Genomic DNA, 20,462 nt, shown 5'->3' with positions numbered 1-20,462 from the left:
ACAACAGAAGGGGCTGCTCAGGTTTGAAAGGATGACTGATAAACCCCAGTGCTCTTCAGACCTCTTTGTGCAGGGAAATGTGGAAGAGCACAGCAAAGGGGTGAAACCGCATGTGGGGCCACGGGGGAAAAAACTATAGCAGGGCCAGGACAGCTGTGTTTCACTTTCTGAATGATTCAGACAGGAAAAGCAGAAACCTCTGGGCTGTGTGAGGAGTTCAACCTTAGAGGGCAGTGGGGGCAGCCAGCACTTCCCAGGCCTGCTGGGGGAATGGCAGGCTTTTCTCCCAGGACATTTCAGCTCCCTGATTGCACAACTCACATTCTCCTGGGCTCCCAAGGGGTCTTAAGAAAGGGGTACCCACTGAGAAGAGGGGCAGCCACCCCACTACGCCTGCTTAGGAGAAGGGCAAGGATTGTCTTGCCATGGGGAAGAAAATAAGGGGGGGGTGAAGGGAGACCTGCTAGGGAAAGAGTTAAGAGAGCCAGGGAGCAGCTGGGCTGTGTCTGTTTGCTGTAGCTATGTGGGCTGCAGTGCAGAGAAGAAGAATCTACAGCCCGGAGGAGGCAGATGAGGGAGGGTCCTCAAGGACAGCAGCTGGGGATGAGGAAGGCAGCAGGACTTTCCCTCTCTGCTCCCATGAACTTTCACTGCAGGGAAACTCTCCGGCTCCCCAAAGGGGTTGCTGACAAAGCGATGACAAGCTGGTGGGTCTAGCAACAAGCTGCTTCGTGCTGTCAGGTTTTACTTGCGTGGAAGTCTCTGTCTGCTGCTGACTGGGTCTTGGACTGCTTCCTGCTGGTGAAGTGACTTGACTGTGGAGGAAGGCGACCAGATCGTCTGCTGACAGGGTGGCAGAGATGGGGGTCTGACACTGATGCTGTCCCCAGCCATGTGAGCTCCTTCTGATGGATGCCTGCCCCAGAGCCCTAGGTCAGAGCTCTCCCACAGCGCTGCTCGAGCTGGAGGGGGGAGCAGCACTGGTGTGGGCACCCTGGCAGGCCAACCCAGCAGGTTTCCGTGGGCTACCAGGTCTCTGATGCTGGCAGGCACACCAGGGCAGCCCACGGTCATTGCTTGGGGCAGGGGCTACCCGTGCTTGGCAGTGCTGGGCTGGAGCTGCTGCGAGAGCAACTGCTGGGCAGAGGCTGGAGGTCGCAGGAGGGGATTCAGGCGGCTGCTGCACCGTGGCGGAAGGTGGAGTTCTGCTGGGGACGGGATGGAGATGGTGTGGTTGTACGTGGTGCTGATGCCCGTGCAGCACGCCCTTGCTGTGACCTGGCTGTAAGTATGCTTTGCACTTCTACTCTCTGTGTTGGAATATCACCTGGGGAGGTGCTGTCTCCCAAGGAAACCGGCAGATCTGTGAGAAAAGAGTGGAAGGTGGAACCTGAGCAACCCAAAGGCAGCACGTTCGAAGGGGGATGTCTGGGAGCGTGAAGGGAGAGGGATGGTGAAGCTAAAGAGGCACACACCAGGATGGGGAGCAGGAATGTCCAATTCATCACAGACGAGAGGCAGCCTATCTCCTTCTCTGCCCTGTTTCTGCTCTAAAACAAGGCTATGGAGGGCTAGACCTCTGCAGACATGACCTTGGCTCTAGCCCACCTGCGATGGAATCTCTCCCTTGACCCACAGGTACCTGGCCAAGCAGCCTTCTCTGCAGGCCGTCCTCTGGGACCCCCGTGGCTGTGAGGGTCTGACGGGGCTGGTGGAGGAGCAGGTCCACGTTTGCCGGCGGCAGGTGGAAGCCATGGATGCAGTGAAGCAAGGCGCGGAGTTGGCTGTTGAGGAGTGCCAGCACCAGTTTCACTCTCGCCGGTGGAACTGCTCCACGCTGCAGGGGCTGCAGGTCTTTGGCAAGGCTGCCATCCAAGGTCAGTGAGGGGGGTGACAGTGCAGGCGGAGTTGACGTGGGGTCGACACAGGGTCCCCTTGACACAGCTTTTCCTGACTAGCGTGCCAGTGTCACACTGGCCCCGGCCACAGAGTGGTCAGTGCCTTCCTCCACCTGCTAACAAAGCGGTCAGCACAGAGCAAACTGAACCAAATGCACTTGCTGTTACAAATATGAATATTCCGGCTAAACTTCTTCCTCATTTGTCCAGGTTTGGCTTTTTGGTCCCATTCGGACCATTCTGTGTGCCATCTCTGCAGACCGGTAGGTCCCTGATCCTGCCACCAGCCCAGCCCTTTGGAGTAGCAGCTCAAATCAAACTTTTTCCTCTGAAGCTGCCGTCCCTTTTTGTTGCGGGCCAGGGAAAAATGATCTGCCTGCACCCCCAAAACAACATGGAACAGACTTTGTGTGTGTTTGGACAGGAGGAGCCATACAGGGTCTCTCTGGCTTCTAGAGACAAGGCAGCATGGTCCTCCCTGAAAAACCCCTCTGTGTGGGGGCTGCCCTGCTGTCACCCACCACAGCTCTGCTTTTGCTTTCCTTGCGGGCTGCTGACTTCTCTCCTTCAATGGGATGCCCAGCCCAGGAACTGAGGGTGCCAAAGGTGAGGGCACTGAGCCAGAAGGACCCCAAAGAGCCATCTCTCTTGCTGGCTCCAGGCCTTGGGAGCTCCAGCATCCTGACAGCAGTTTTTCCTGAGCAGTCTCCATCTGAATACATCCTTCCTGCATGCAGTCACGGCCTCTTTCCCTGCTGCCCTGTGCTGTCAGTGCCTTCCCTCTCTGCAGACTCATGCCATTTCTTGCCCTGCCGCAGGCACGCGGGAGTCTGCTTTCATCCACGCCATCTCCGCTGCCGGCATTGCCTTTGCTGTGACTCGTGCCTGCAGCCGTGGGGAGCTGGAGAAGTGTGGCTGCGACCGCAAGATCCGAGGTGTCAGCCCTGAAGGTGAAGGAGGAGGCCAGTGGCAGGGAGGGGATGGCAGAGGAGATCCATGGGGAAGATTCTCACCAGGGGAGGGGACGCCTCCCTCCTCCACGGCTCTCGGCCCTTTGGGAGCTCCTCCCAGAGCTTCTCCTTCTTCCTCTCATGGCCACTTTCCCTCTGCAGGTTTCCAATGGTCAGGCTGTTCCGATAACCTGTCTTACGGGATTGCCTTTTCTCAAGCCTTCGTAGACAGCCCTGAGAGGAGCCGCAGCATCTCCTCAAGCCGAGCGCTCATGAACCTGCACAACAATGAGGCTGGGAGGAAGGTAAGGGCAGGAACAAGGGCTGGGTGGGAAGCGTGGCTTCAGGGGCTTCTCTCTGGCTAGGCAGACCTTGGTCCATCTCCCCTTCCTCAAGGAGCAGTTCAGGGCAGCCACAGGCTCCCGGAGTGGGTTTGCATCCTGCTGCCTTTCCTCAGCCCAGCGCTGTGCCGCGCAAACCAAGCTGGCTCCTCGCCTGCGCAGAGGTGGAACCCGGCCTTCCCTACCCACCTCTGTGCAGTCTCCTTTTTCTCACAGAGCCCAGCTGTGATTTACCCACCTTGGCCTGTTTTGCATAGGAAATTAGTTTCATCATTCTGCTCCGAAGCGCTTCCCTGCCTCTCCAGTCCTTCCTGAGCAAAGACACCATCCTCTGCAGGGGTTGTTGTCAGATCTGATCCCTAGAGCTATGGTTCTGGGTGGATCTGTTCCCCTCCCCACAGCCCTGTGGGCTTATGCCTGTTACCCACAGAGTGGATCCCCTTCTGTTTCATATTGGCTTGACTTAAAATTACTTTTTTGCATCCTTTCCCCTTCCCCTTTCCCTTTCCCTTTCCCCTTCCCTTTGCCCTTGCCCTTTCCCTTTGCTTTTCCCTTTCCCTTGTCCTTGCCCTTCCCTCTCCCTTCCCCTTGCCCCTCCTTCTTCCCTCCCCTCCCTCCCCTTTCCCTCCTCTCCCTTTTAGTTTTCTTTCCCCTTCCATTCCCTTGGACTGATTCTGCCCTCCAGCCCTGTGGGAGGTGTGTGGGGGAACAGTGGTTGCTGGGGGGCCCGCAGGCACAGGTGGTGTACGGCGGGGTGTCCTGGGGCTGGCTGCCAACTGCCTCCCACTCCCCAGGCTCTCCTGGCTCACATGAAGGTGGAGTGCAAGTGCCACGGTGTGTCAGGATCCTGTGAGGTGCGCACATGCTGGAAGGTCATGCCGCCCTTCCGCAAGGTGGGCAACATCCTCAAGGAAAAGTTTGAGGGGGCAACAGAGGTTCACCCCAAGCAGGTTGGTTCCCGCAAGCTCCTGGTGCCCAAGAGCTCTCTCTTCAAGCCCTACACAGCTCATGACCTGGTCTATCTGTTGGCCAGCCCAGACTTCTGCGACCGGGATCCCCGACGCGGGGTCTTTGGCACCTCCGGCCGCCAGTGCAACCAGACGTCCCCAGCCATGGATGGCTGTGAGCTCCTGTGCTGCGGCAGGGGCTTCCACACGGCCCAGGCAGAGGTGGTGGAGAGGTGCAGCTGCAAGTTTCACTGGTGCTGCTCCGTCAAGTGCAAGCAGTGCCGGCACCTCGTGGAGGTGCACAGCTGCCGCTGACGGGCAGCACGCTGGGGTGGCGGGGGGGGCTGCCGGGGGGGCTGCAAGGCCACAGGGAGAGGACAGCCCGGGGAGGGGCACAGGGAGGCAGGGGAAGGTGCAGGGGAGGCACACAGCCTGAGAGGGAATGGGGGGCCATGTGGGGTTTTGTTGCCCCGTGGACAGCAGCCCCTGGCTCCACGGGTGCCATCAGCTCCTGTGTGCTCCCCGCACAGCACCCTTTCACCAGCCTCACTGAGCTTTGTGCGGTTTGAATTATTTTTTCTCGACAGAGGCTTGGAGGACATAGGCCAAATAAACCCTTAAACTCTAGAAATAAACCAGCTGCAACGGAAAGCAAAGTGCCTATGTCAGCTCCTTCCTCACATGCTGCATTTGGGATCTGGAGGGTACCTGTCTCTGCTCCCTCGTGTGGGCTGGGGGGGTTCAAGGCCACGCTGGAGTCCTCGTGCGCAGTGGGCACATGGGCTGCAGTGAATGAGAAACACCAGGGAGCAAAGCAAGGGGGAGTGGGGACCCACCTCACACATGAGAGGGGGTCATCGAGAGGTGTAATAGAGCGGCGGCACTAATGAGAAGGGAGCAAATTAGGTTTGCAGGGCAAATGGGCTCTTTATACCATAAGACTCATCCCTGGGAGAACTACTGACTGACACAAGCCTCCGGCAGGAGGGAGGCAAGAGAGAGCTGGGGGTTTCAGACACGCACGCTTGGGCCAGTGGCTCTAAATCCAGGTTCCCAGGACTGATGCCTTCTCTGATGCTCAGCCGAAACTTTGGCTGGAGAAAATGTTTCCAGGAGGAGTTCCAGCAGGTGCCACAGTGAAGTGCTGCTGAGTGAGGTTCCCCTCATGGTGTGCTGCTATCGCTGGTGCAGAACAGGTTCTCGGAGGATGAGAGCTGGCCATGATGGTTCTGGGTGGCCAACAAGGGATCTAGGAAGAGCTGTCCAAGTCTATCTAGGCTCTTTGCCCCACAACAGCCCCAGAGAGCCTGCTCTGGAGCCTAGCACTTCCCATTCATCCTCCTGCTACTCTGCGTCATCCCTTGGTGAGGCCGAGGAACCTCTGGTGCCACAGCTGCACGTTCTCCTCTCCCTCCTTCTCGCTCAGCACCCGATATGTCTCATTTCTGTGGCAGCTGCGGCGAGACACCTGCAAGGAGAGCCTGAGTTCGTAGGACTGATACCACTGCCCATCCTTCCCATAAGGAAGGAGGACCCCCCTGGCGAACGGCATCTGGAGGCTGGGATGCTGGGGGCACCAGGGGGAAGAGGGGAGAACCAGATGGGAAGTGGGAGTGAGAGGATGATAACCAAACTGTGTGTTTCCTAAGACACGGGCTAGTCCTCCGTCCTGCTCTGGTGTTCTTCAATTTTGATATCATCTAAGAAGTACCCAGTAGCTGGGTTAAGACCATCCCAGCTATACTGGGGATAGCCTGATGGGGCTATACTGGGATAGCCTGATGGGTGGGAGGCTCCCCATGGCTCCTCTGTCTCCACATGAATGGCTCTCTCCACTGCCATCTCTTACAGAGTCTGTGCAAATCCCACCACCTCAATTACAGGCCAGCTGTGCTTGGGTCACAGTTTGTCACTCCCACCACAAACACACCCAGTTCTCTCCTACTGGAGGGAAAAGCGGTGGGCCAGTGAGTCCTGCAGGGACTTGGGACTGGATGTGGAGGGATCATCCATGGAGGCTGTGTAAAAGGCAGTGCAGGCTGTTTCTCACCCTCTGGTTGTAGAGGCTCTGCTGGAGACACTGGTGGCTCTTGAACGCGCAGTAGCTGGGGTGCTGAACTCCTCCCGAGTCACAGATCTGGGGAGATGAGAATGAGGGCCGGAGAAAGAACGGGAGAAGGAGGGATGGGAACATCCACTGGGCACCCACCTGGCTTGGGGCATCTCTGTCTTGGAAGGCAGTGTATTCTGCCTTCAGCCAGAGGGCCACACGAGGGTCACGGCAGCCACGGATGGCCATCTGGCTGCACCAGTACTCCATCCTCAGCCCTCTGAAAACCTCCACGCCGTGGTACTCCGAGGTCTCAAGGGGGGTGGTCTGCAAAAGGGTGGTATAAAGAGAACTGTGCTTCTTCCTCCCCTTCCCCACCATCCAGTCCAGGCTCCTCCTCAGAGGCCGGCAGGACATGCAGCCTGCTCGGTACCTTGTTGCCTGCAGCCTGGTGCTGGGCTGAGATCTGGGGGTTGATGTAGGTGGTGAAACTGCCCGACTCGCAGTGAACGCGGTTCAGGTTTTTGATGTTCTGACACTGCTCCCTCTTCAGCGAGCAGAAAGCGCAGACAGGGCACAGGTCCAGGTGACGTCGCCCGAGGCTGTCACACACCTAGGGTGGATGCAGTGGGGATGTCGGAATGGAAAAAGGAGACTGAGGAGCTCCTGTATCCCTACCTTGGAGCTTGCCTCCCTGGTCACCCAGGTGAGCTTCTCCCAGGAGGTGGCACCTGAAAGGCCAGTGCTGACGAGCTCTGGCTGTCAGAGCATTGTGGTCAGCAAGGCAGGGAGCCCTGAACACAGCGGGGATCAAAGGTGGACATAAGCATCTTTACCAAATCTCCGAACCCAAGGACTCTTTCTTCCATCTCCTTCCAGGCCTCAGTGACCACTGATGAGAGACAGTTTCCCTCCAGCATCGCATAGCACAGGATCATCACTGCCTCATCATTCTTCAGGGCTAAAAGGCTGACAGAGAAAGGGAAGGAGGAAGCCAGGTCTCATCTCTTATCACAAGCCAAAGAGATAGACCTTTAGTTAAAAACCGAAAAGGGGGGAAAACAACCCCTCCCAAAGAAACCTTGGACTTTTGGCCAAACTGCACAGAGGGTTGTCTGCAAATCTGTACCTGCCTGTATAACACAGAGGCTATGGGGGTGTGTGTGCCTTCGGGAGCATGTGAGAGGGACTGGATGAGGGGCACAGCTTGAGGAACTTCCCCAGGGGCCCTGCAGCAGCTGCTGCCTAGTCTTGTCCACCTGAGCACACACCAGTGAGGTGTTTGTTAGAGGTCTGCTGAGTGTTGACCATGGGGCAGCCCCATTTTGATCTGCAGTATGTAATTTATTAAGCCTCCCTCCTGATTGAGCTAATGTATTTGACGGAAAGAGGAAAAAAAACCTAACAAATGAACTAACTGTTTATCCAAGCAGACATGGGAAGCTAAAGGTAGAAAATTTAAGGGCAGTGGGACAAGGACAATAGGAATATTTTACATCTCTTAGGAACACAAGAAACTCTACACATGGTAGAGAATTGTTATTAGACAGGGATGGTATAAATTACCAGCAGTGATGCAGAAGAGGTAAAAATGCTGGCTAAATATTTGTCTTCTGTATCTGGAAACAAAATCAATGACAAATAAGAAAACTTTGATCTGGCAGAAAATACAAAAAGGTAAGAATAGCAATTGCTTATGTTAAAAGGTTCTTAAAGTCTAGCCTGTATGAAGAAGTTTTCCTAAGAATAGCTGAAACTTCTTGGAGACCTTCAGATTAGCCTTAAAAAAAAAAAAAATGGTGGAGAACCTGGAGGAAGGTCATAAAGATGAGATTTCCTAAACCTAGAAAATTTCCACCTGGAGCAAGAAACTGAAGAACCTTTACTTAGCTGAACAAAGGCACTAGCGGGTGGCCACTTGGTCAGTCTGGACTTTTACTAAGATGGGGATCAGCTTGAAGGCTCTCAGCAGCAGCAGATCAATTTTGGTGATTAGAATTTGGGGTGAGATCCTTTCAAACCAGGAATTAGCTGCATGTTCCTGGCACGAAGGGTATTTAGCACAGGAGCAGCTGATGGGGTGGTTTCTCCACAGCTTGGAGACTTCAGAAAGATATCCCAACCTTCTCTTAGGAGAAGGATCTGTAGCTCAGCCACACGATCCTGGTTTTCCTTCAGGGCTTACTAGGCATGGCTCCATGGCTTGTGCCAAGCAGGAAGGCTGGAGTGAGTGATGAGCGCAGTTGCCAGGCCTGAAGGCTAAAAGAGATCGACCTCCCCACCATTAAGCTCTTGTGATTACATGGTGTGTGAAGAAATCAAGCTGTAAGGAATGACTGGTGTTCAAAGATCCACGGGCATGTGAGAAGCATGGACCGTATGCACAGGAACACGTGGATGCTTGGCATTTGCAGTGGATTCGGGGTGTGTGCTCACATAGGAGGATGTGGGTGAGCATTAGGACTACTAACAGGAAGAAGTTTTGTGCACCTCCTTAATAGATCCCTGGGCCCTGCCACACGCTGTGGATGAAGGAGCTCACAGCATTTGCTCTGCCCTTGCAGCGGATCAGAAACAAGTGATCCTGTACCTAAACAGTTCATGCCATCCAGCAGCAAATGAGTGTGTCAGGATCTCTGAAGGCATCTCTCTCACTTAGATGCTACAAGAGAACCTGGAAAATCTCAGTCACAGAAAATATAATGAGTGCTAGATTTTTTTTTTTTAAAAGACATTACAGTTGAACTTGTTCTATCACAGTGCAGCAGATGCTGTTCTAGCCCGCATCGAGGCAAGCAGAGGTGTTCCTTCAACGCACTCCCCTGTACTCCCCTGTGGACAGGCTGCAAATGGTATTCTGCAGATACAGACACATAAACAAATTATTGTGGTACCAACCCACAGCACATCAATCACATCCGCTGAAAAACCAAGGACAGCTGAAAACCTGGAAATCTACGTAATTCAAGGTTGTGTATCTCTTACTGTGATGCACCACAATGTGACCAACTTGGTCAGAGGTTTGTGGAGGGAAGGTCCGAGTTCAGAAAGCAGAAAAGACTGCAAACTGAGGCCAGCAGCGACAGATACCAACTCTTTCAGACAAAGCTGAAAGAATTAAAATTTGCCAGTAAAAAAAGAGAAACAAAGCCCACCTATCCTGCAGAAATCACTTCCAGAACCTGTAAGTTCCTTTACATCCACTCTTCCATCCCATGGCTCCACATGATCCTTTTTGGCTTTTTGTTTCCTCTGTAAACATTCAGACCATTTAGGATACCAAGAAGAACAGGAATTTTTAAATTTGGAGCCAAAAGTCTGTGCTTATCCCACTTTAAAATCTTGTCTAAGGTTGTTCAGTTCAACCGCCTCAGCATTTTTCTGTGACTGGGAGCTGGACATGGCTGAGAGAAGAACCAGTGACAGCCCCCAAGGCACACCTGGCATTTCACCTCCATAAAGGATTGCTCTTCGTGTGGGAATTACCTAACACTGACAATTTCTCTCTTAAGCAGTTGTAGCCCAGGAGAACAAGTGTTCAGTCCACTTTGCTGATAAATCCAGGACAGCTGGAGGGAGTCCCTGCTACCACTCACATGCTTGACTGCTTAGGCACAGTTGGATATTTGGTAAACTGGCTGGGTTATCTTGATGAGACTCACAAATGTCAATTAATGACCTCGATATTATTCTCCAAACTTATCTGAAAGAATTTATCCACAAACATTTCATTATTGGCTATTGTTCTACTACTTGCTTGTTATTCCAGTGGCATGTTGTGATTTGATTACTTCATCACACCAGGATGATCAAGCCAGTAAAGTGAGAGGCACATTAAGAGTCATTAAAAATTAAATGAATAGCTCTGGTGTTTTCACCACCGAGGCACAAAAAAGAAGAAAACTGTCCAGTTTGTTGCATTTTTTTTAAAAAATAGCAACTAAATAACCTGAGGCTTAGAAAACAACAGCTCATAAGTGGGTTTAACAGCCTTTGCTTTCTCCAACACGTGTACTGGTCCAACAAGTACAGCCCAAACAAGATGCAAATAGAGGATTACAGGGAAAAGGGGCAGTACAAGGGAGCTCAGCTCCAGTCTTTTCTAAAAAGAGTGCTTCCATAAGTAGATCATAAGTAGCGATAAAACATCTGCTGAGCGTTGATGACCTACTTGTTCAAAACAGGCGCAAAGTCAGATGTGGGTAGAAGCCTCTGCTGCACAGCAAACATTAGATTTATAGTCCCTATTCAATATGATCAGCTCATGCAGATCAGAAAGTCTCGCATCCCTGCACAACACCTACTGACACTTTGCTGTTGGCTGTTTTATGCAGATGCACATGAACCGTGTTCATAACATCCCCTCATCCACCCAGGAAACTGAGTCACACCATCAGCCTCAGCTTAACAAGAAATTCTGTTGCTCTCTCTCTGTCACATCCATTTCCTCCTCTATTTCTGTTCTCCATCTCTGCTGTGAGGTTTTCTGGCCTCACAGCTGCATATTTATGAGTTGGTCTACCAGCTCGGGGTCAGTGAGATATATCTACACCATCCCCCTGTGACAGCTAGTTCCTGAAAGCAGCTGATAAGTGTCAGGGGAGGGCGTCCCACCACACATCACCAGACCCAGGGACAGGTCCTGGGCTCCTCCCTCACCTGCAAGCCACCATGCTGTGGCACTGGGGGCCCCTGGGGACTGTCCCTGGTTCCTTTCCCAGGGATGCCCAGCACCCTGGCATCGCAATTTGGTGCATCCAGCCACTTCTCCCACTGCTGCTGCTTTACGACAGTGCTGGTGCTTCGTGTCCCATCACAGATGCATTACAGGCAAACGATACGGACTCAGCGGAGTAGAACAGTACTGGTGCTGGTCCCTACACTCACTGACATGCTGCTGAGCTGTTCGTGGATGTGCAGAAGTTTCACCATGCATCAGGGAAAGCGACAGGTCTGTCTGAAGTGATTTCCTAACGCAAATCCATCCCCAGCTTAATACTTCTGCATGTTAATGTCCTAACTGTTGCCCTGGAAAAAGCCTAACAGGTACTGGGAGGCAATGGTTCAAAGGGAATGTGAACAAATATAATTAAGAAGAATCTGTGGGTCAAGATGAGTAATTTCTCAAAGGCAAAAAGAGAAAACTTCAGATAAAAGCCTATCCTGCTTTAGCATCTCAAGACATGGAGTGTCATGCATAGAGCCTACTCCAATGGTATCTCTGAAGAGTGCTGGTTAACAGCATCCACTTCTCCCTCAACGCAATGACAAGGATTTGGGCCATTAACTTCCAGCTGCTAAACCTCCCCGATATTGGCTGGCTATGTGAGGTGGAGTGAATACCTGAGGCAAGCAGAAAAGATAAGGTGCAAACAGCAGCTTTCCAGCACTTTGTAACTTCTGACTTAGAGGCGTTGCTGCAGGAAATTAAAACCACTAAGGAAAAAGCCTTCTTAACAGTTTCAGAAAGAAAAAGTGATCTTGCCAAGAAGGCAGGCAGACTAGTTAGGGACCTGACAGATCAAACCCAGCAGGTAACCCGACGTAGGAGCTATTGGGACAATGGGAACGTAACACCTGCCCAAAGGCTCGGGGAGCACAGACAGTGGGAAAAACTATTTTGTAAATACATCTCTCCTGCTGAGCCGCACGATATTGCAGCCTTTTACCTTTGCCCCCTTGGAACACTGAGAGACCCCTGCTTTTAAAGTCCCAAAAGCCTGGGAGCATGTCAACTTCTTCTAGCTTGGTGGTGAGAGGACAGCCTGCCTTGTCATGACTCCCCGTTCACAATTAGCCGCACGCAGGAGCAATGTGGAGATGCTAATCTGGGCCCTGGCCTCACTGAATGTCCAAAAGATACCTCTACATAATCCCCAAGGGACAGCTAGTTCCTGAAAGCAGCTGAGAAACGTCAGGGTAATGGGTCCCATCCTGCGCCACCAGACCCGGGATAAAAAAGTAACGGTGAACGGGTGATGATAATCCAGAAAGAGTGTTCTTTCTGGGGACGGTATTTTTAATGAAGTCTCTGGTTTTAAAATTAAAGCCAGCAGGGATGAGGGATGTAAACACCACAAAGATTGTTTGGAGGGGTAAAGCAGGAAGAGGAGGGTGCAGCTGCTGGGAGGGCTCAGCTCAGCCTTGCTGGAGAAGCTGGATTCATGTGAACCACAAGCATCCGCGGGTGAATACCGACAGGATGAGGTCTGTATCTGGGACAGCCGTGACACTGAAAGGGGCGTAGGGGTCATAGTGAGCAAACAATGCAGCAGTGGGAAGCCCTGGGAAAAAGGGAAAACGCAATTTTTGTGTGCAAACAGAAGAGCAGGGAAGGGAAAGGAGGTTGACCTCCTGCATACCCAACTGCTGAAATCCATTGCTGAATGCTGCATGTAGGGCTGGAGCATGGATGTTTTAAAGGGACACTGAAAATGGCTGCAGAAAATGAGAGCTGAACAGGATTTATAAGGTAAGAGCCACAGAGCTCTATTTAGCTTATTGCAAGACAGAATCATGGTATGTAGGTAACGTTGAGGAAGGGAAATACTGGGAAATAAATAGGTATCTAATCATGGGGCACAAAGCAGAATAAGGACTAAAAATTGAAAATAAGTGCAATAAGAGACATTTCTTCCCCCACAATGATTCACTGCTGGCAGAAAGTCCACAAAAGAGTGCTACAAATTCTTTACCTTGTTATATTACTACCTTTACCCTGTCACAGCTAGCTTCATGAGGTACTATGAAAGCTGGTAGAGTTATCAGAGCAGCTGCCACAAGCAGGGCTGAGCGAGAAGGGATGGACGTCCCGCTGGACATAAGACCCTAGGGAAGACACACGGGCCAGGGTTTGGTGCCTGTCACAACCGAGCGCACCTTGTGTTAAAGCGGATGCCGAATGGCACCTGTGCACACCCAGTCCCACCCAGCACTGCTCCTCTTGCTGAAATGGAAATGCCTCAAAGCATCTGGCCCCTTTTTTAGGTCATGCTTTGAAGTCTCTTTGAGAGGAGGTGGGCTGTGGTGAGCAGCAAAGCTGACAGGTGCAGCCTATCTCACCTTTTTATCCTCACTTGGGTTTAAGCTTTGCTTAGCATGATTGATGGGGCTCAGCTGCCAGGTTACAGACACACAGTCAGCATTAGTGTCTTTGAGAAACTCTGCCGCAGAATAGCGAGTGTCATCTGCAATCACAGCAGTCCCTCACTAATCCCAATATAACTAAATCAGAGCAAGGCTCAATTTTGGAGTCAAGGAAAATGAACATAGCCTCAACGAACCAGAATTTTGCCTTAGAGTACACACACTGGGAAAAATTTGCGAGGCAGTAAAAGCCTCCTACAATATTAGGAAGGAGGATGACATAAGTTACAGCCTTGCAAGAGAACGGTTACAGCTTTAACAACATGATGCAATTAATTTCTAGATGCAGAAGTGGGATCTCTGGCTCAACTGTAGTAGTATGTAGTGTTTTTAATAGAAACCACAGATGTGCAATCATGCACAAAACCTGTGCACTTACAGGAACATCACTAGCTAGCAACAGAGCGAAACTAAAATGTCTTCTCCGTGAAAACCACATCCAGACAGCATTTTTTTGGCTCTTGGAAAGCAAAATAATCTTTGCATCTCAGTCAAAGCAAGTGGTCCTCAGCCACAAAGTACCAGAGGATCAAGAAGTAAATTTGAATGTAAACATATAATCCTTTTGCAGGTCTTTTCTGTCTGGGTTCACCAGCCCCAGCTGCCTGAGGACAGAGGTGAATGGATCCTGGCAGATCAGCTGAGAGGAGCTCGAGATGCTGAACAAGCTCCTAAAGCATCCCTAGGCCAGAGGAACTAAGAAGGGCACATAAAAGGATTGCAGCAAGCTGGACTGTCGCAGGGCCCTGTGCTGAACTGGCATGCAGCTGCTTTCAAAGCCAGAACAGGGAACAAGAAGCCCCTTAGAAAGAGCAACGCACAGATCCAGAACACAGAGAGGTGCACATGCTCAATGAGAAGTAGTGTCCTGTGCAGCCAGGATAAAGGCTCTGCGCTCCCAGCTCCGTTTCCTGGCCTGGGACTGCTTTTGCTCTACCTGGGTGAGGATGGAGCACTCCTCAGAGTGCTCCACAGGTCAGATTGTTTTAAGAAACAACTGCTTCGTGTTGCACAGAGAGAGGTGAGGAGCACAGCGAGACACATGTTCACTCCAGCGTCCCAAGGACCCGTGTTTGCGAGGAAGCTCTTTCTGCAAGTCATCCCGACTCCTAGGAGACATGAGCTGGAAGGAGGATGAGTGCAGAGGTGGCTGCACACTGCAGATGGCCACAGCTGTGGGGACACACGTGCATGGTATAAAGCCCTGCCTGCAGCTAAGGTCCAGCCTAAATTCACTTTGCTCAGGACACAAGGACAGTAACGTTGTCGGGCGCTGGCAGTGCTGGGTCATGCTCTTGCTGATCACTCTGTGCTGGAGTGGGGGGGTGTCTGAAGAGCTTCCCGGGTACGTTCCTACTCTGTATGGGACTGCTTAGCTCCAGAAAGCCTGCCCGTGCTTACCAGCTGCTCAGGGCAGGGGCGTGAGTGCCCTGGGGCTAGCAGCCAGCATGCGTGGGGACAGCCCTGCATAGGTGGCATGCGGTACCCCACCGGGCGGGGAGACGGGTCTCCTCCTCACCTGCCACGGTGGGCTGTTTTCTGCACCCCCTCCTCCGTGCTGCCCGATGTGCTCCCTGGCTCTGACTTGATGCTGGAGTCCAGAGAAGAGCCCTCCGTGTCCAGGGACGTCTCCAAAGAGAGGGCTAAGTGGATCAGCTGCCAGACGCTGTTCTGCAGGCGCTGCTTCCAGGGTTCCTCTGTCTGGGCAGGGGATCTCAGCCTTGGGGGCAAGAAGGCAGGGGCAGTAGCTGGGACTGGCAGGATGGGTGGGAGCCCAGGCAGCACCCTGTCCTGTGGGGGTGTCGGCAACCCTGGCACGGCCAGGGGGAACTTCCTCGGCAGCGGTTTCTGATTTGACAGTGCATAGGAGTACTTCAGGAGAGCGTCCACACTGGTGCGCAGCAGGGTGTCAGCAGGTGAGGGTGAAGCCTGACCCGGAGCTGGGGAGAGAGTGGGACAGGGGTGCTGAGGGCACCTTTCTGAGGCCAGCCAGAAAGCTGCTGAGGGGGGAAGAGTAGCTACAGGAGATCAGCAGGAGAGCAGGGGTGCCCAGCGCAGCTCGGTGCAGCCGTACCTTCTTCTGCAGGGAAGCTTTTGCCCCTCGCCCAGGAGCCCACAGTGTGGGGTTGCTCTGTCGGGAGAAGGTTTTTCGGAGGAGACAAACTCGGACATGGGATTCGCTGAGCAGAGGAGAGAGGGAGAAACCTGTGTCCTGCTGAGTTATCTTCCCTTCTTCCTCACACCCCTTTTATCTCCCAGGAGACACTCTCGCCCACCCCATCACAAATCCCACTCCCCACCTTGGTGTAGAACTGGCGTTTGAAGCAGCGGTACTGGGCAAACTGGCAGAAGGTCTGAAACCACAGCGCCTCTGGGAATTCTGAGCAGACTGGCCCTGGAGAGGGGTGAGAGAGAAAGATGCAGAATGGGGGCAGGCTGCAGATTTTGGCATCTGCCCCCTTGACCTGGGTGCAACAAGAGATGGGGACCTCTTGGATGGCTGTTTCCAGAGTGCCTTGTGCTTGAAGGGAAATTCAGAGCTGTCTGTGCCCAGGTGGAGATCACAGCCTTGTGCTGTTACAGCTCCTGATCCCAAGTGCCAAATGCACTTTTCACCCAAACCACCCAGCATTTCAGTTTATCCTTCTGCCCTTTTTCACACAGTTTTCTTCCCTTTTACATATATCCAAATCTCCTGTTTCCAGGATCTGATAAGGACTGTGTTATTAGTCCCTGAAGGGTTTTTTTTTTGTTGTTTTTTTTTAAAGATGACCAGATTGGGCCTGGGAACATCAGAGGAGACAATCTCTTCAGAGCAAAATAGCTTGACATTGATTCCAGACATGCAGGGGATGGAGGAAAATCCAGAAGGCTGAGATGCTGTTGTCAAAGCCATGTGCACCGTAGCCTTGTCCAGCACTGTGGACACTACTGGCTCAAAAGCTGCAGTTCTTCCTGCAGTGATTGAAGGACAGCTGAAGTCATGCAGGAGAGCCGAAAACCCTGTAAGATTTCGGGAAGGGGAGTAATCTTGTGCTCCCTCTGCTCTATGAGTGCAAGGCCCAGCTAGCACAGCCAGCCCTTTGGGCACATCAAACAGATCAAGCCCTAGCCGAGACAGTGAGGTTAGCAGTGGAATTACACAGCTCTCTTGTTAGTTGCTTGTACACCATCTTTTACACTGCATGCACTTACTCTTTTGTGCTGAGCGTACGGATTCACCAGCAAAGTAGAATTTCAGGTATGCACTGGGATCCCATCCCAGAAAAATGCCCAACTTGTAGGGAACACACCAGCTCTCCACCCTGTCCTTTGGTGATGCCCTATGAAATCCCTCCAGGATGTGGGGGGCATGGACTCGGCCAGTGCAATACCTGTGCACGTGGACTGGGAGCTGCAGTTACGCTCCATCACGCAGCCACTGCTTCCAAAGGAGCAATGCTGCTGTTGGACAGGGGGGGAGGCCCAACTGTTGGCTAAACCCAGCACTAGCCTGGCTCTCCCAGGCCAGGACTGCATCCCCAGCAGTGCATACCAGGCCAGGCTTGGAGTATTAAATCTTCCTGTGTCCTGTCACAAACCATTCCTATGGTGATACAGGAACTTTACATTTTGGGGTAGGGGGAGAAGAAAAGTACGTTTTCATTCCAACATCTGGGAAGTGAAGGAAAACTTGACACAGATAAAGTTTCCCATGAGATCTCTTTGCTGTTCTCTTGATTTTCACCATGGCTCAGCTCACCCACAGCCTGTTGAACACTGATGGTATGGCCTGATGAGCAGCTTGCCTCCTTTAGCAATGATCTCCGTTTGCTCTTTTCTCTCATCTCAGTTCCCCTATGGAAATACTCATCTTTCTCTGAATCCTCTGACCTTCCTGCCAAGGGGAGCTCTTCCTAGCACCAGCTGCTTAGTTTAATCAATATGATCTTTTGCCTCTTTCCTCTGCTCCTCTTGCCCATGTGTTTGCTACAGCTACAGATTCTGCTGTGTGTCAGGAAGCCACCCCCTCGGGCTTTGTGGCAATCTCCACCTGCCCAGCATGGCGGGGGCTGGGGGGGGGGGCAATTAATTAAGAATTGTGTCATCACTCAAAGGTGGAACCAGCCAAGATATTTGCATACACTCATCAGAAAGCATCCTCCCGTCTCTCATCTTCCACAACAAAGAGCATTGAAAGGCTATGTGTAGTCTTCCCTTGTTTAAAACACAAGGTAACTGCTTTCCTCAGCACAACACCTGAAGAGACACAATTAATGCTCATGAATATTTGGATGTAGACAGCAGTGCCATCTGTGAGGACAGCAGAGGCAAAACATGACAGGGCACATGCTCTGTCATGTCTGATCAGCCTCTCAGCCTGGCTGCAACACATGCCAAAATAGCCCCAAAAGTGGAAAAAAAGGGAACACGTAGTGGAATAAAATCTGCTTGGACTGGGGGATGGAGGAAAAGAAGGCAAAGAGTGCAACCTGCAAAATTGTTCTGTCTTCTGGCATTCCCAGGTGATCCTGCTCTTGGCAGCTGAGCCTCCAAAGGCAGCAGCAGTGGAAGTGCGGCTGGACATGCCAAAGAGCAACGCCAGGGCACTGGGCATCACCAGGAGAGGAACCAGGGACAGAACCTGGGGGCACCTAGTGCCATGGCATTGTGGATTGCAGGTGCCTGCCAGCGAGTGAGGAGCCCAGGACCCGTCCTTGGGTCTGGTGATGTGGGGTGGGACCTGTTCCCTGACACAGCTGCAGAAACAAGCAAGAAATAGTTGTCCTCAAGCTGCAGTTGGCTGATCATTCAGTTCATTGACGTTCATAGCTAAATATAAAGACATATTTTTTATGAGAAAATTGTTCCTACTTTTTTTCCTCTGAAGAAAAATACAACAGAAGTAGTCCCAAGTTTTTCAGCTGCACAGATATAATTATGCCACTTAAATTCTCTGATGCAGGGGTGCAGGGAAAGTATGACTGCAGAGATTTAAAGGGTGCTGTTGCTATGGTGCTTTCTGAACTGGGATGTTTCTTGGCTCCTGAAATGTTAAACACTTAAAAAAGCAGCTTATCAGCTCAAGCTTTTTTAAAGGCCCATGAGAGCCCATGAGCCAAGCTTCTGTGTTAAACCCCAGATCAAGCTGGAAGGAGCCGATCGGGTTGTAAGAAGAACTGTTGGGAAGAGATGATGAGCTTCAGCAAGCTTGAGAAAACTGTGGCCAGTTTTTTCCCTCTGCCACCCCACCAATGGAGATGTGGAGAAACTGAAGAGCTTAGTGAAGGGTCATCGAAGTGACCATGGGTTCCAGCCTGTGACCTGTGAAGAGAGGCTGGGGCAGCTGTGCTTATTCAGCTGGGTGAAGAGGAGATGGGGAGGTGAGCTAATGGTAGCCCACAAGGACCTGAAGGAAAGCTATAAGATGACAAAGTCAAAGTAGTCTTGGTGGTGCCAGACAGCACAAGAGGGGGAAAAAATGCAAATTCCTGCTTGGGAGGTTAGGACTGTCCTTTAGGAGAAGTTTTTTCTCCAGGAAAGCAGTGCAGCACTGGAAGGGGTAACCAGAGAGGCCACAAAACCAAACTGCCTTGCACAAAGCCAGGGTGCTCCAGTGCTGGGAGCGTCCTGCTCCAAGTTGGACTTGGGGCTAGAGACCCCAAACCCACCCATTCCATCAGCATTCCTGCAATCCTGTCGCATTCCAGGGCAGAGAAACAGCTGGCACTGGTCCAGCCGGGGTGACGTCCACCTCTGGCCCTGGAGGTGGGGTGATATCCCTACCTTTGGGGACACGGCCATGGTTCTCCTTCTGGTCCAGCTGCAGGACGGCGGGGCTGAGGCAGCCGTGTGCCTGGCGCAGCTGGCAGGACGCATCTGCCTTCCAGGGTGGCCGCAGGCTGGCAAAGAAGAGCTGATACTCTCTGTCTGACAGCGGGCTGCCCGGAGCAGGAGGCACCGGCAGAGCAACAGAGGTCATCAGCAAGGTCAGCAGTCCTGCGGGAGAAGGCAGGCTGCACTTAATGCTACCTAACAGAGGCAAGTGTTGGGTGGAAATGAAAGAGCAGCTGGAGGAGTGGCCCACTCCCATCTGCTGGTGCTGAGTGGGGCACAGGGATGAGCTGGGCTGAGGTCTTCCTCCATCAGCCCTGCTTGCAGGACCCCAGGGGAACCAGGCACTCTGGGGCAAAAGGGGAAAAAAAATGATAAAGCAGGAAAAATAAAGGGGATGGGGGAAGGAAGAAAAAAAAAGAGAAAAAAAAGAAGAAAAAAAAAAAAAGAGGAAAAAGGAAAAGGGGAAATAATGAAAAAGAATAAAGAAAAAATAAAAAAATGTTAAAAGTTGGGGGGGGGTTTTGTGGGTTGAGTGGCAGTTGTTTTGGCCTGGTTTAGTTTGGGGGGTGGGATTGCTTTGGTTTTTGATTGTTTGCTTTTTTTTTGTTTTGTTTTGTTTTTTCTCTACCAAACCCCAGCCTTACCTGTCTGGCAGGCCCCACTGCCCCCCTGCCCCCCCCCCCCCCCACGCTGCCCCCCTCCACCACGCTGGGGGGTTGTGCCCTTGCACCGGGACAGCCCTCCTTACCCTCCTTACCCTCCTTTTGGGCCCCCTCCTCCCCTGCCTCCCCCACGCTCTGGGGTGGCCCTGCGAGGCCGGGCAGGGGCTGAGGGCGGGTGCTACTCACTGATCAGGCAGGGCCACCTCGCCATGTCCGCCCCAGGCCCGGTGGCAGTGGCGGAATGAGAAGGGGATGGTGTCACAGTTGGGGTGGGCGGTGGGGACGCGGGGGGCACGAGCCCCACCAGGCACCAGCTGATGGCTGCTGGGGGGGTGGGGGGGGAGCAGCGGGTGGGAGCCCAGCGCAGACTCAAACCTGTGGGGGTGTGTGGGGGGAAACGGGCGCTGCACGGGGAAGGAAGAAGCCAGGGCCGTGGGGACAAGGCAAGCAGGAAGGGTGGGAGGCAACCCGGGAGCTTCCCCCTCTGCTCGGGGACACGGTGGTGGCTAGCAACGGTCTGGCAACAGACCTTGAGGCCTGGCTAGGCTACCCCCAGGCTGAGGGTACCCCAAAAGCGCTACCTTTGGGGCACCTTGCACCCCAAAATGTTTTGTGCTCTTCTGCGGGAGAAAGGGGACAAAATCTGTTCCA

The 20,462-nt window shown here is 52.6% G+C and overlaps 2 protein-coding genes across 2 annotated transcripts; one reads left to right on the top strand and one right to left on the bottom strand.

Moving 5' to 3' along the window:
* The first annotated feature begins 614 nt into the window (after window positions 1-614).
* Window positions 615-4,451, top strand: LOC104363392 (protein Wnt-4-like). The gene is made up of 5 exons (XM_032995700.2): window positions 615-1,284; window positions 1,639-1,877; window positions 2,717-2,848; window positions 3,011-3,153; window positions 3,984-4,451. Exons 1-5 carry the CDS (start codon window positions 1,040-1,042, stop codon window positions 4,449-4,451), a joined length of 1,227 nt encoding a protein of 408 aa, XP_032851591.2. The 5' UTR covers window positions 615-1,039.
* A 763-nt stretch (window positions 4,452-5,214) lies between these two features.
* On the bottom strand, window positions 5,215-19,349 carry LOC104359798 (acrosin binding protein). Its single transcript, XM_032995699.2, has 9 exons — window positions 19,099-19,349; window positions 15,633-15,727; window positions 15,407-15,512; window positions 14,852-15,272; window positions 7,023-7,155; window positions 6,620-6,799; window positions 6,346-6,513; window positions 6,187-6,273; window positions 5,215-5,280 (listed from the first exon to the last, which is right to left on the bottom strand). The coding sequence occupies exons 1-9, from the start codon at window positions 19,292-19,294 to the stop codon at window positions 5,215-5,217; spliced, it is 1,452 nt and encodes a 483-aa protein (XP_032851590.2). The 5' UTR covers window positions 19,295-19,349.
* Window positions 19,350-20,462: the final 1,113 nt, after the last annotated feature.

The sequence above is a fragment of the Tyto alba genome, unplaced genomic scaffold (assembly GCF_018691265.1).
Source record: "Tyto alba isolate M040663 unplaced genomic scaffold, T.alba_DEE_v4.0 Super-Scaffold_14, whole genome shotgun sequence".
Taxonomy (NCBI): Eukaryota; Metazoa; Chordata; class Aves; order Strigiformes; family Tytonidae; genus Tyto; species Tyto alba.
This window is presented reverse-complemented; position numbering and strand designations above follow the sequence as displayed.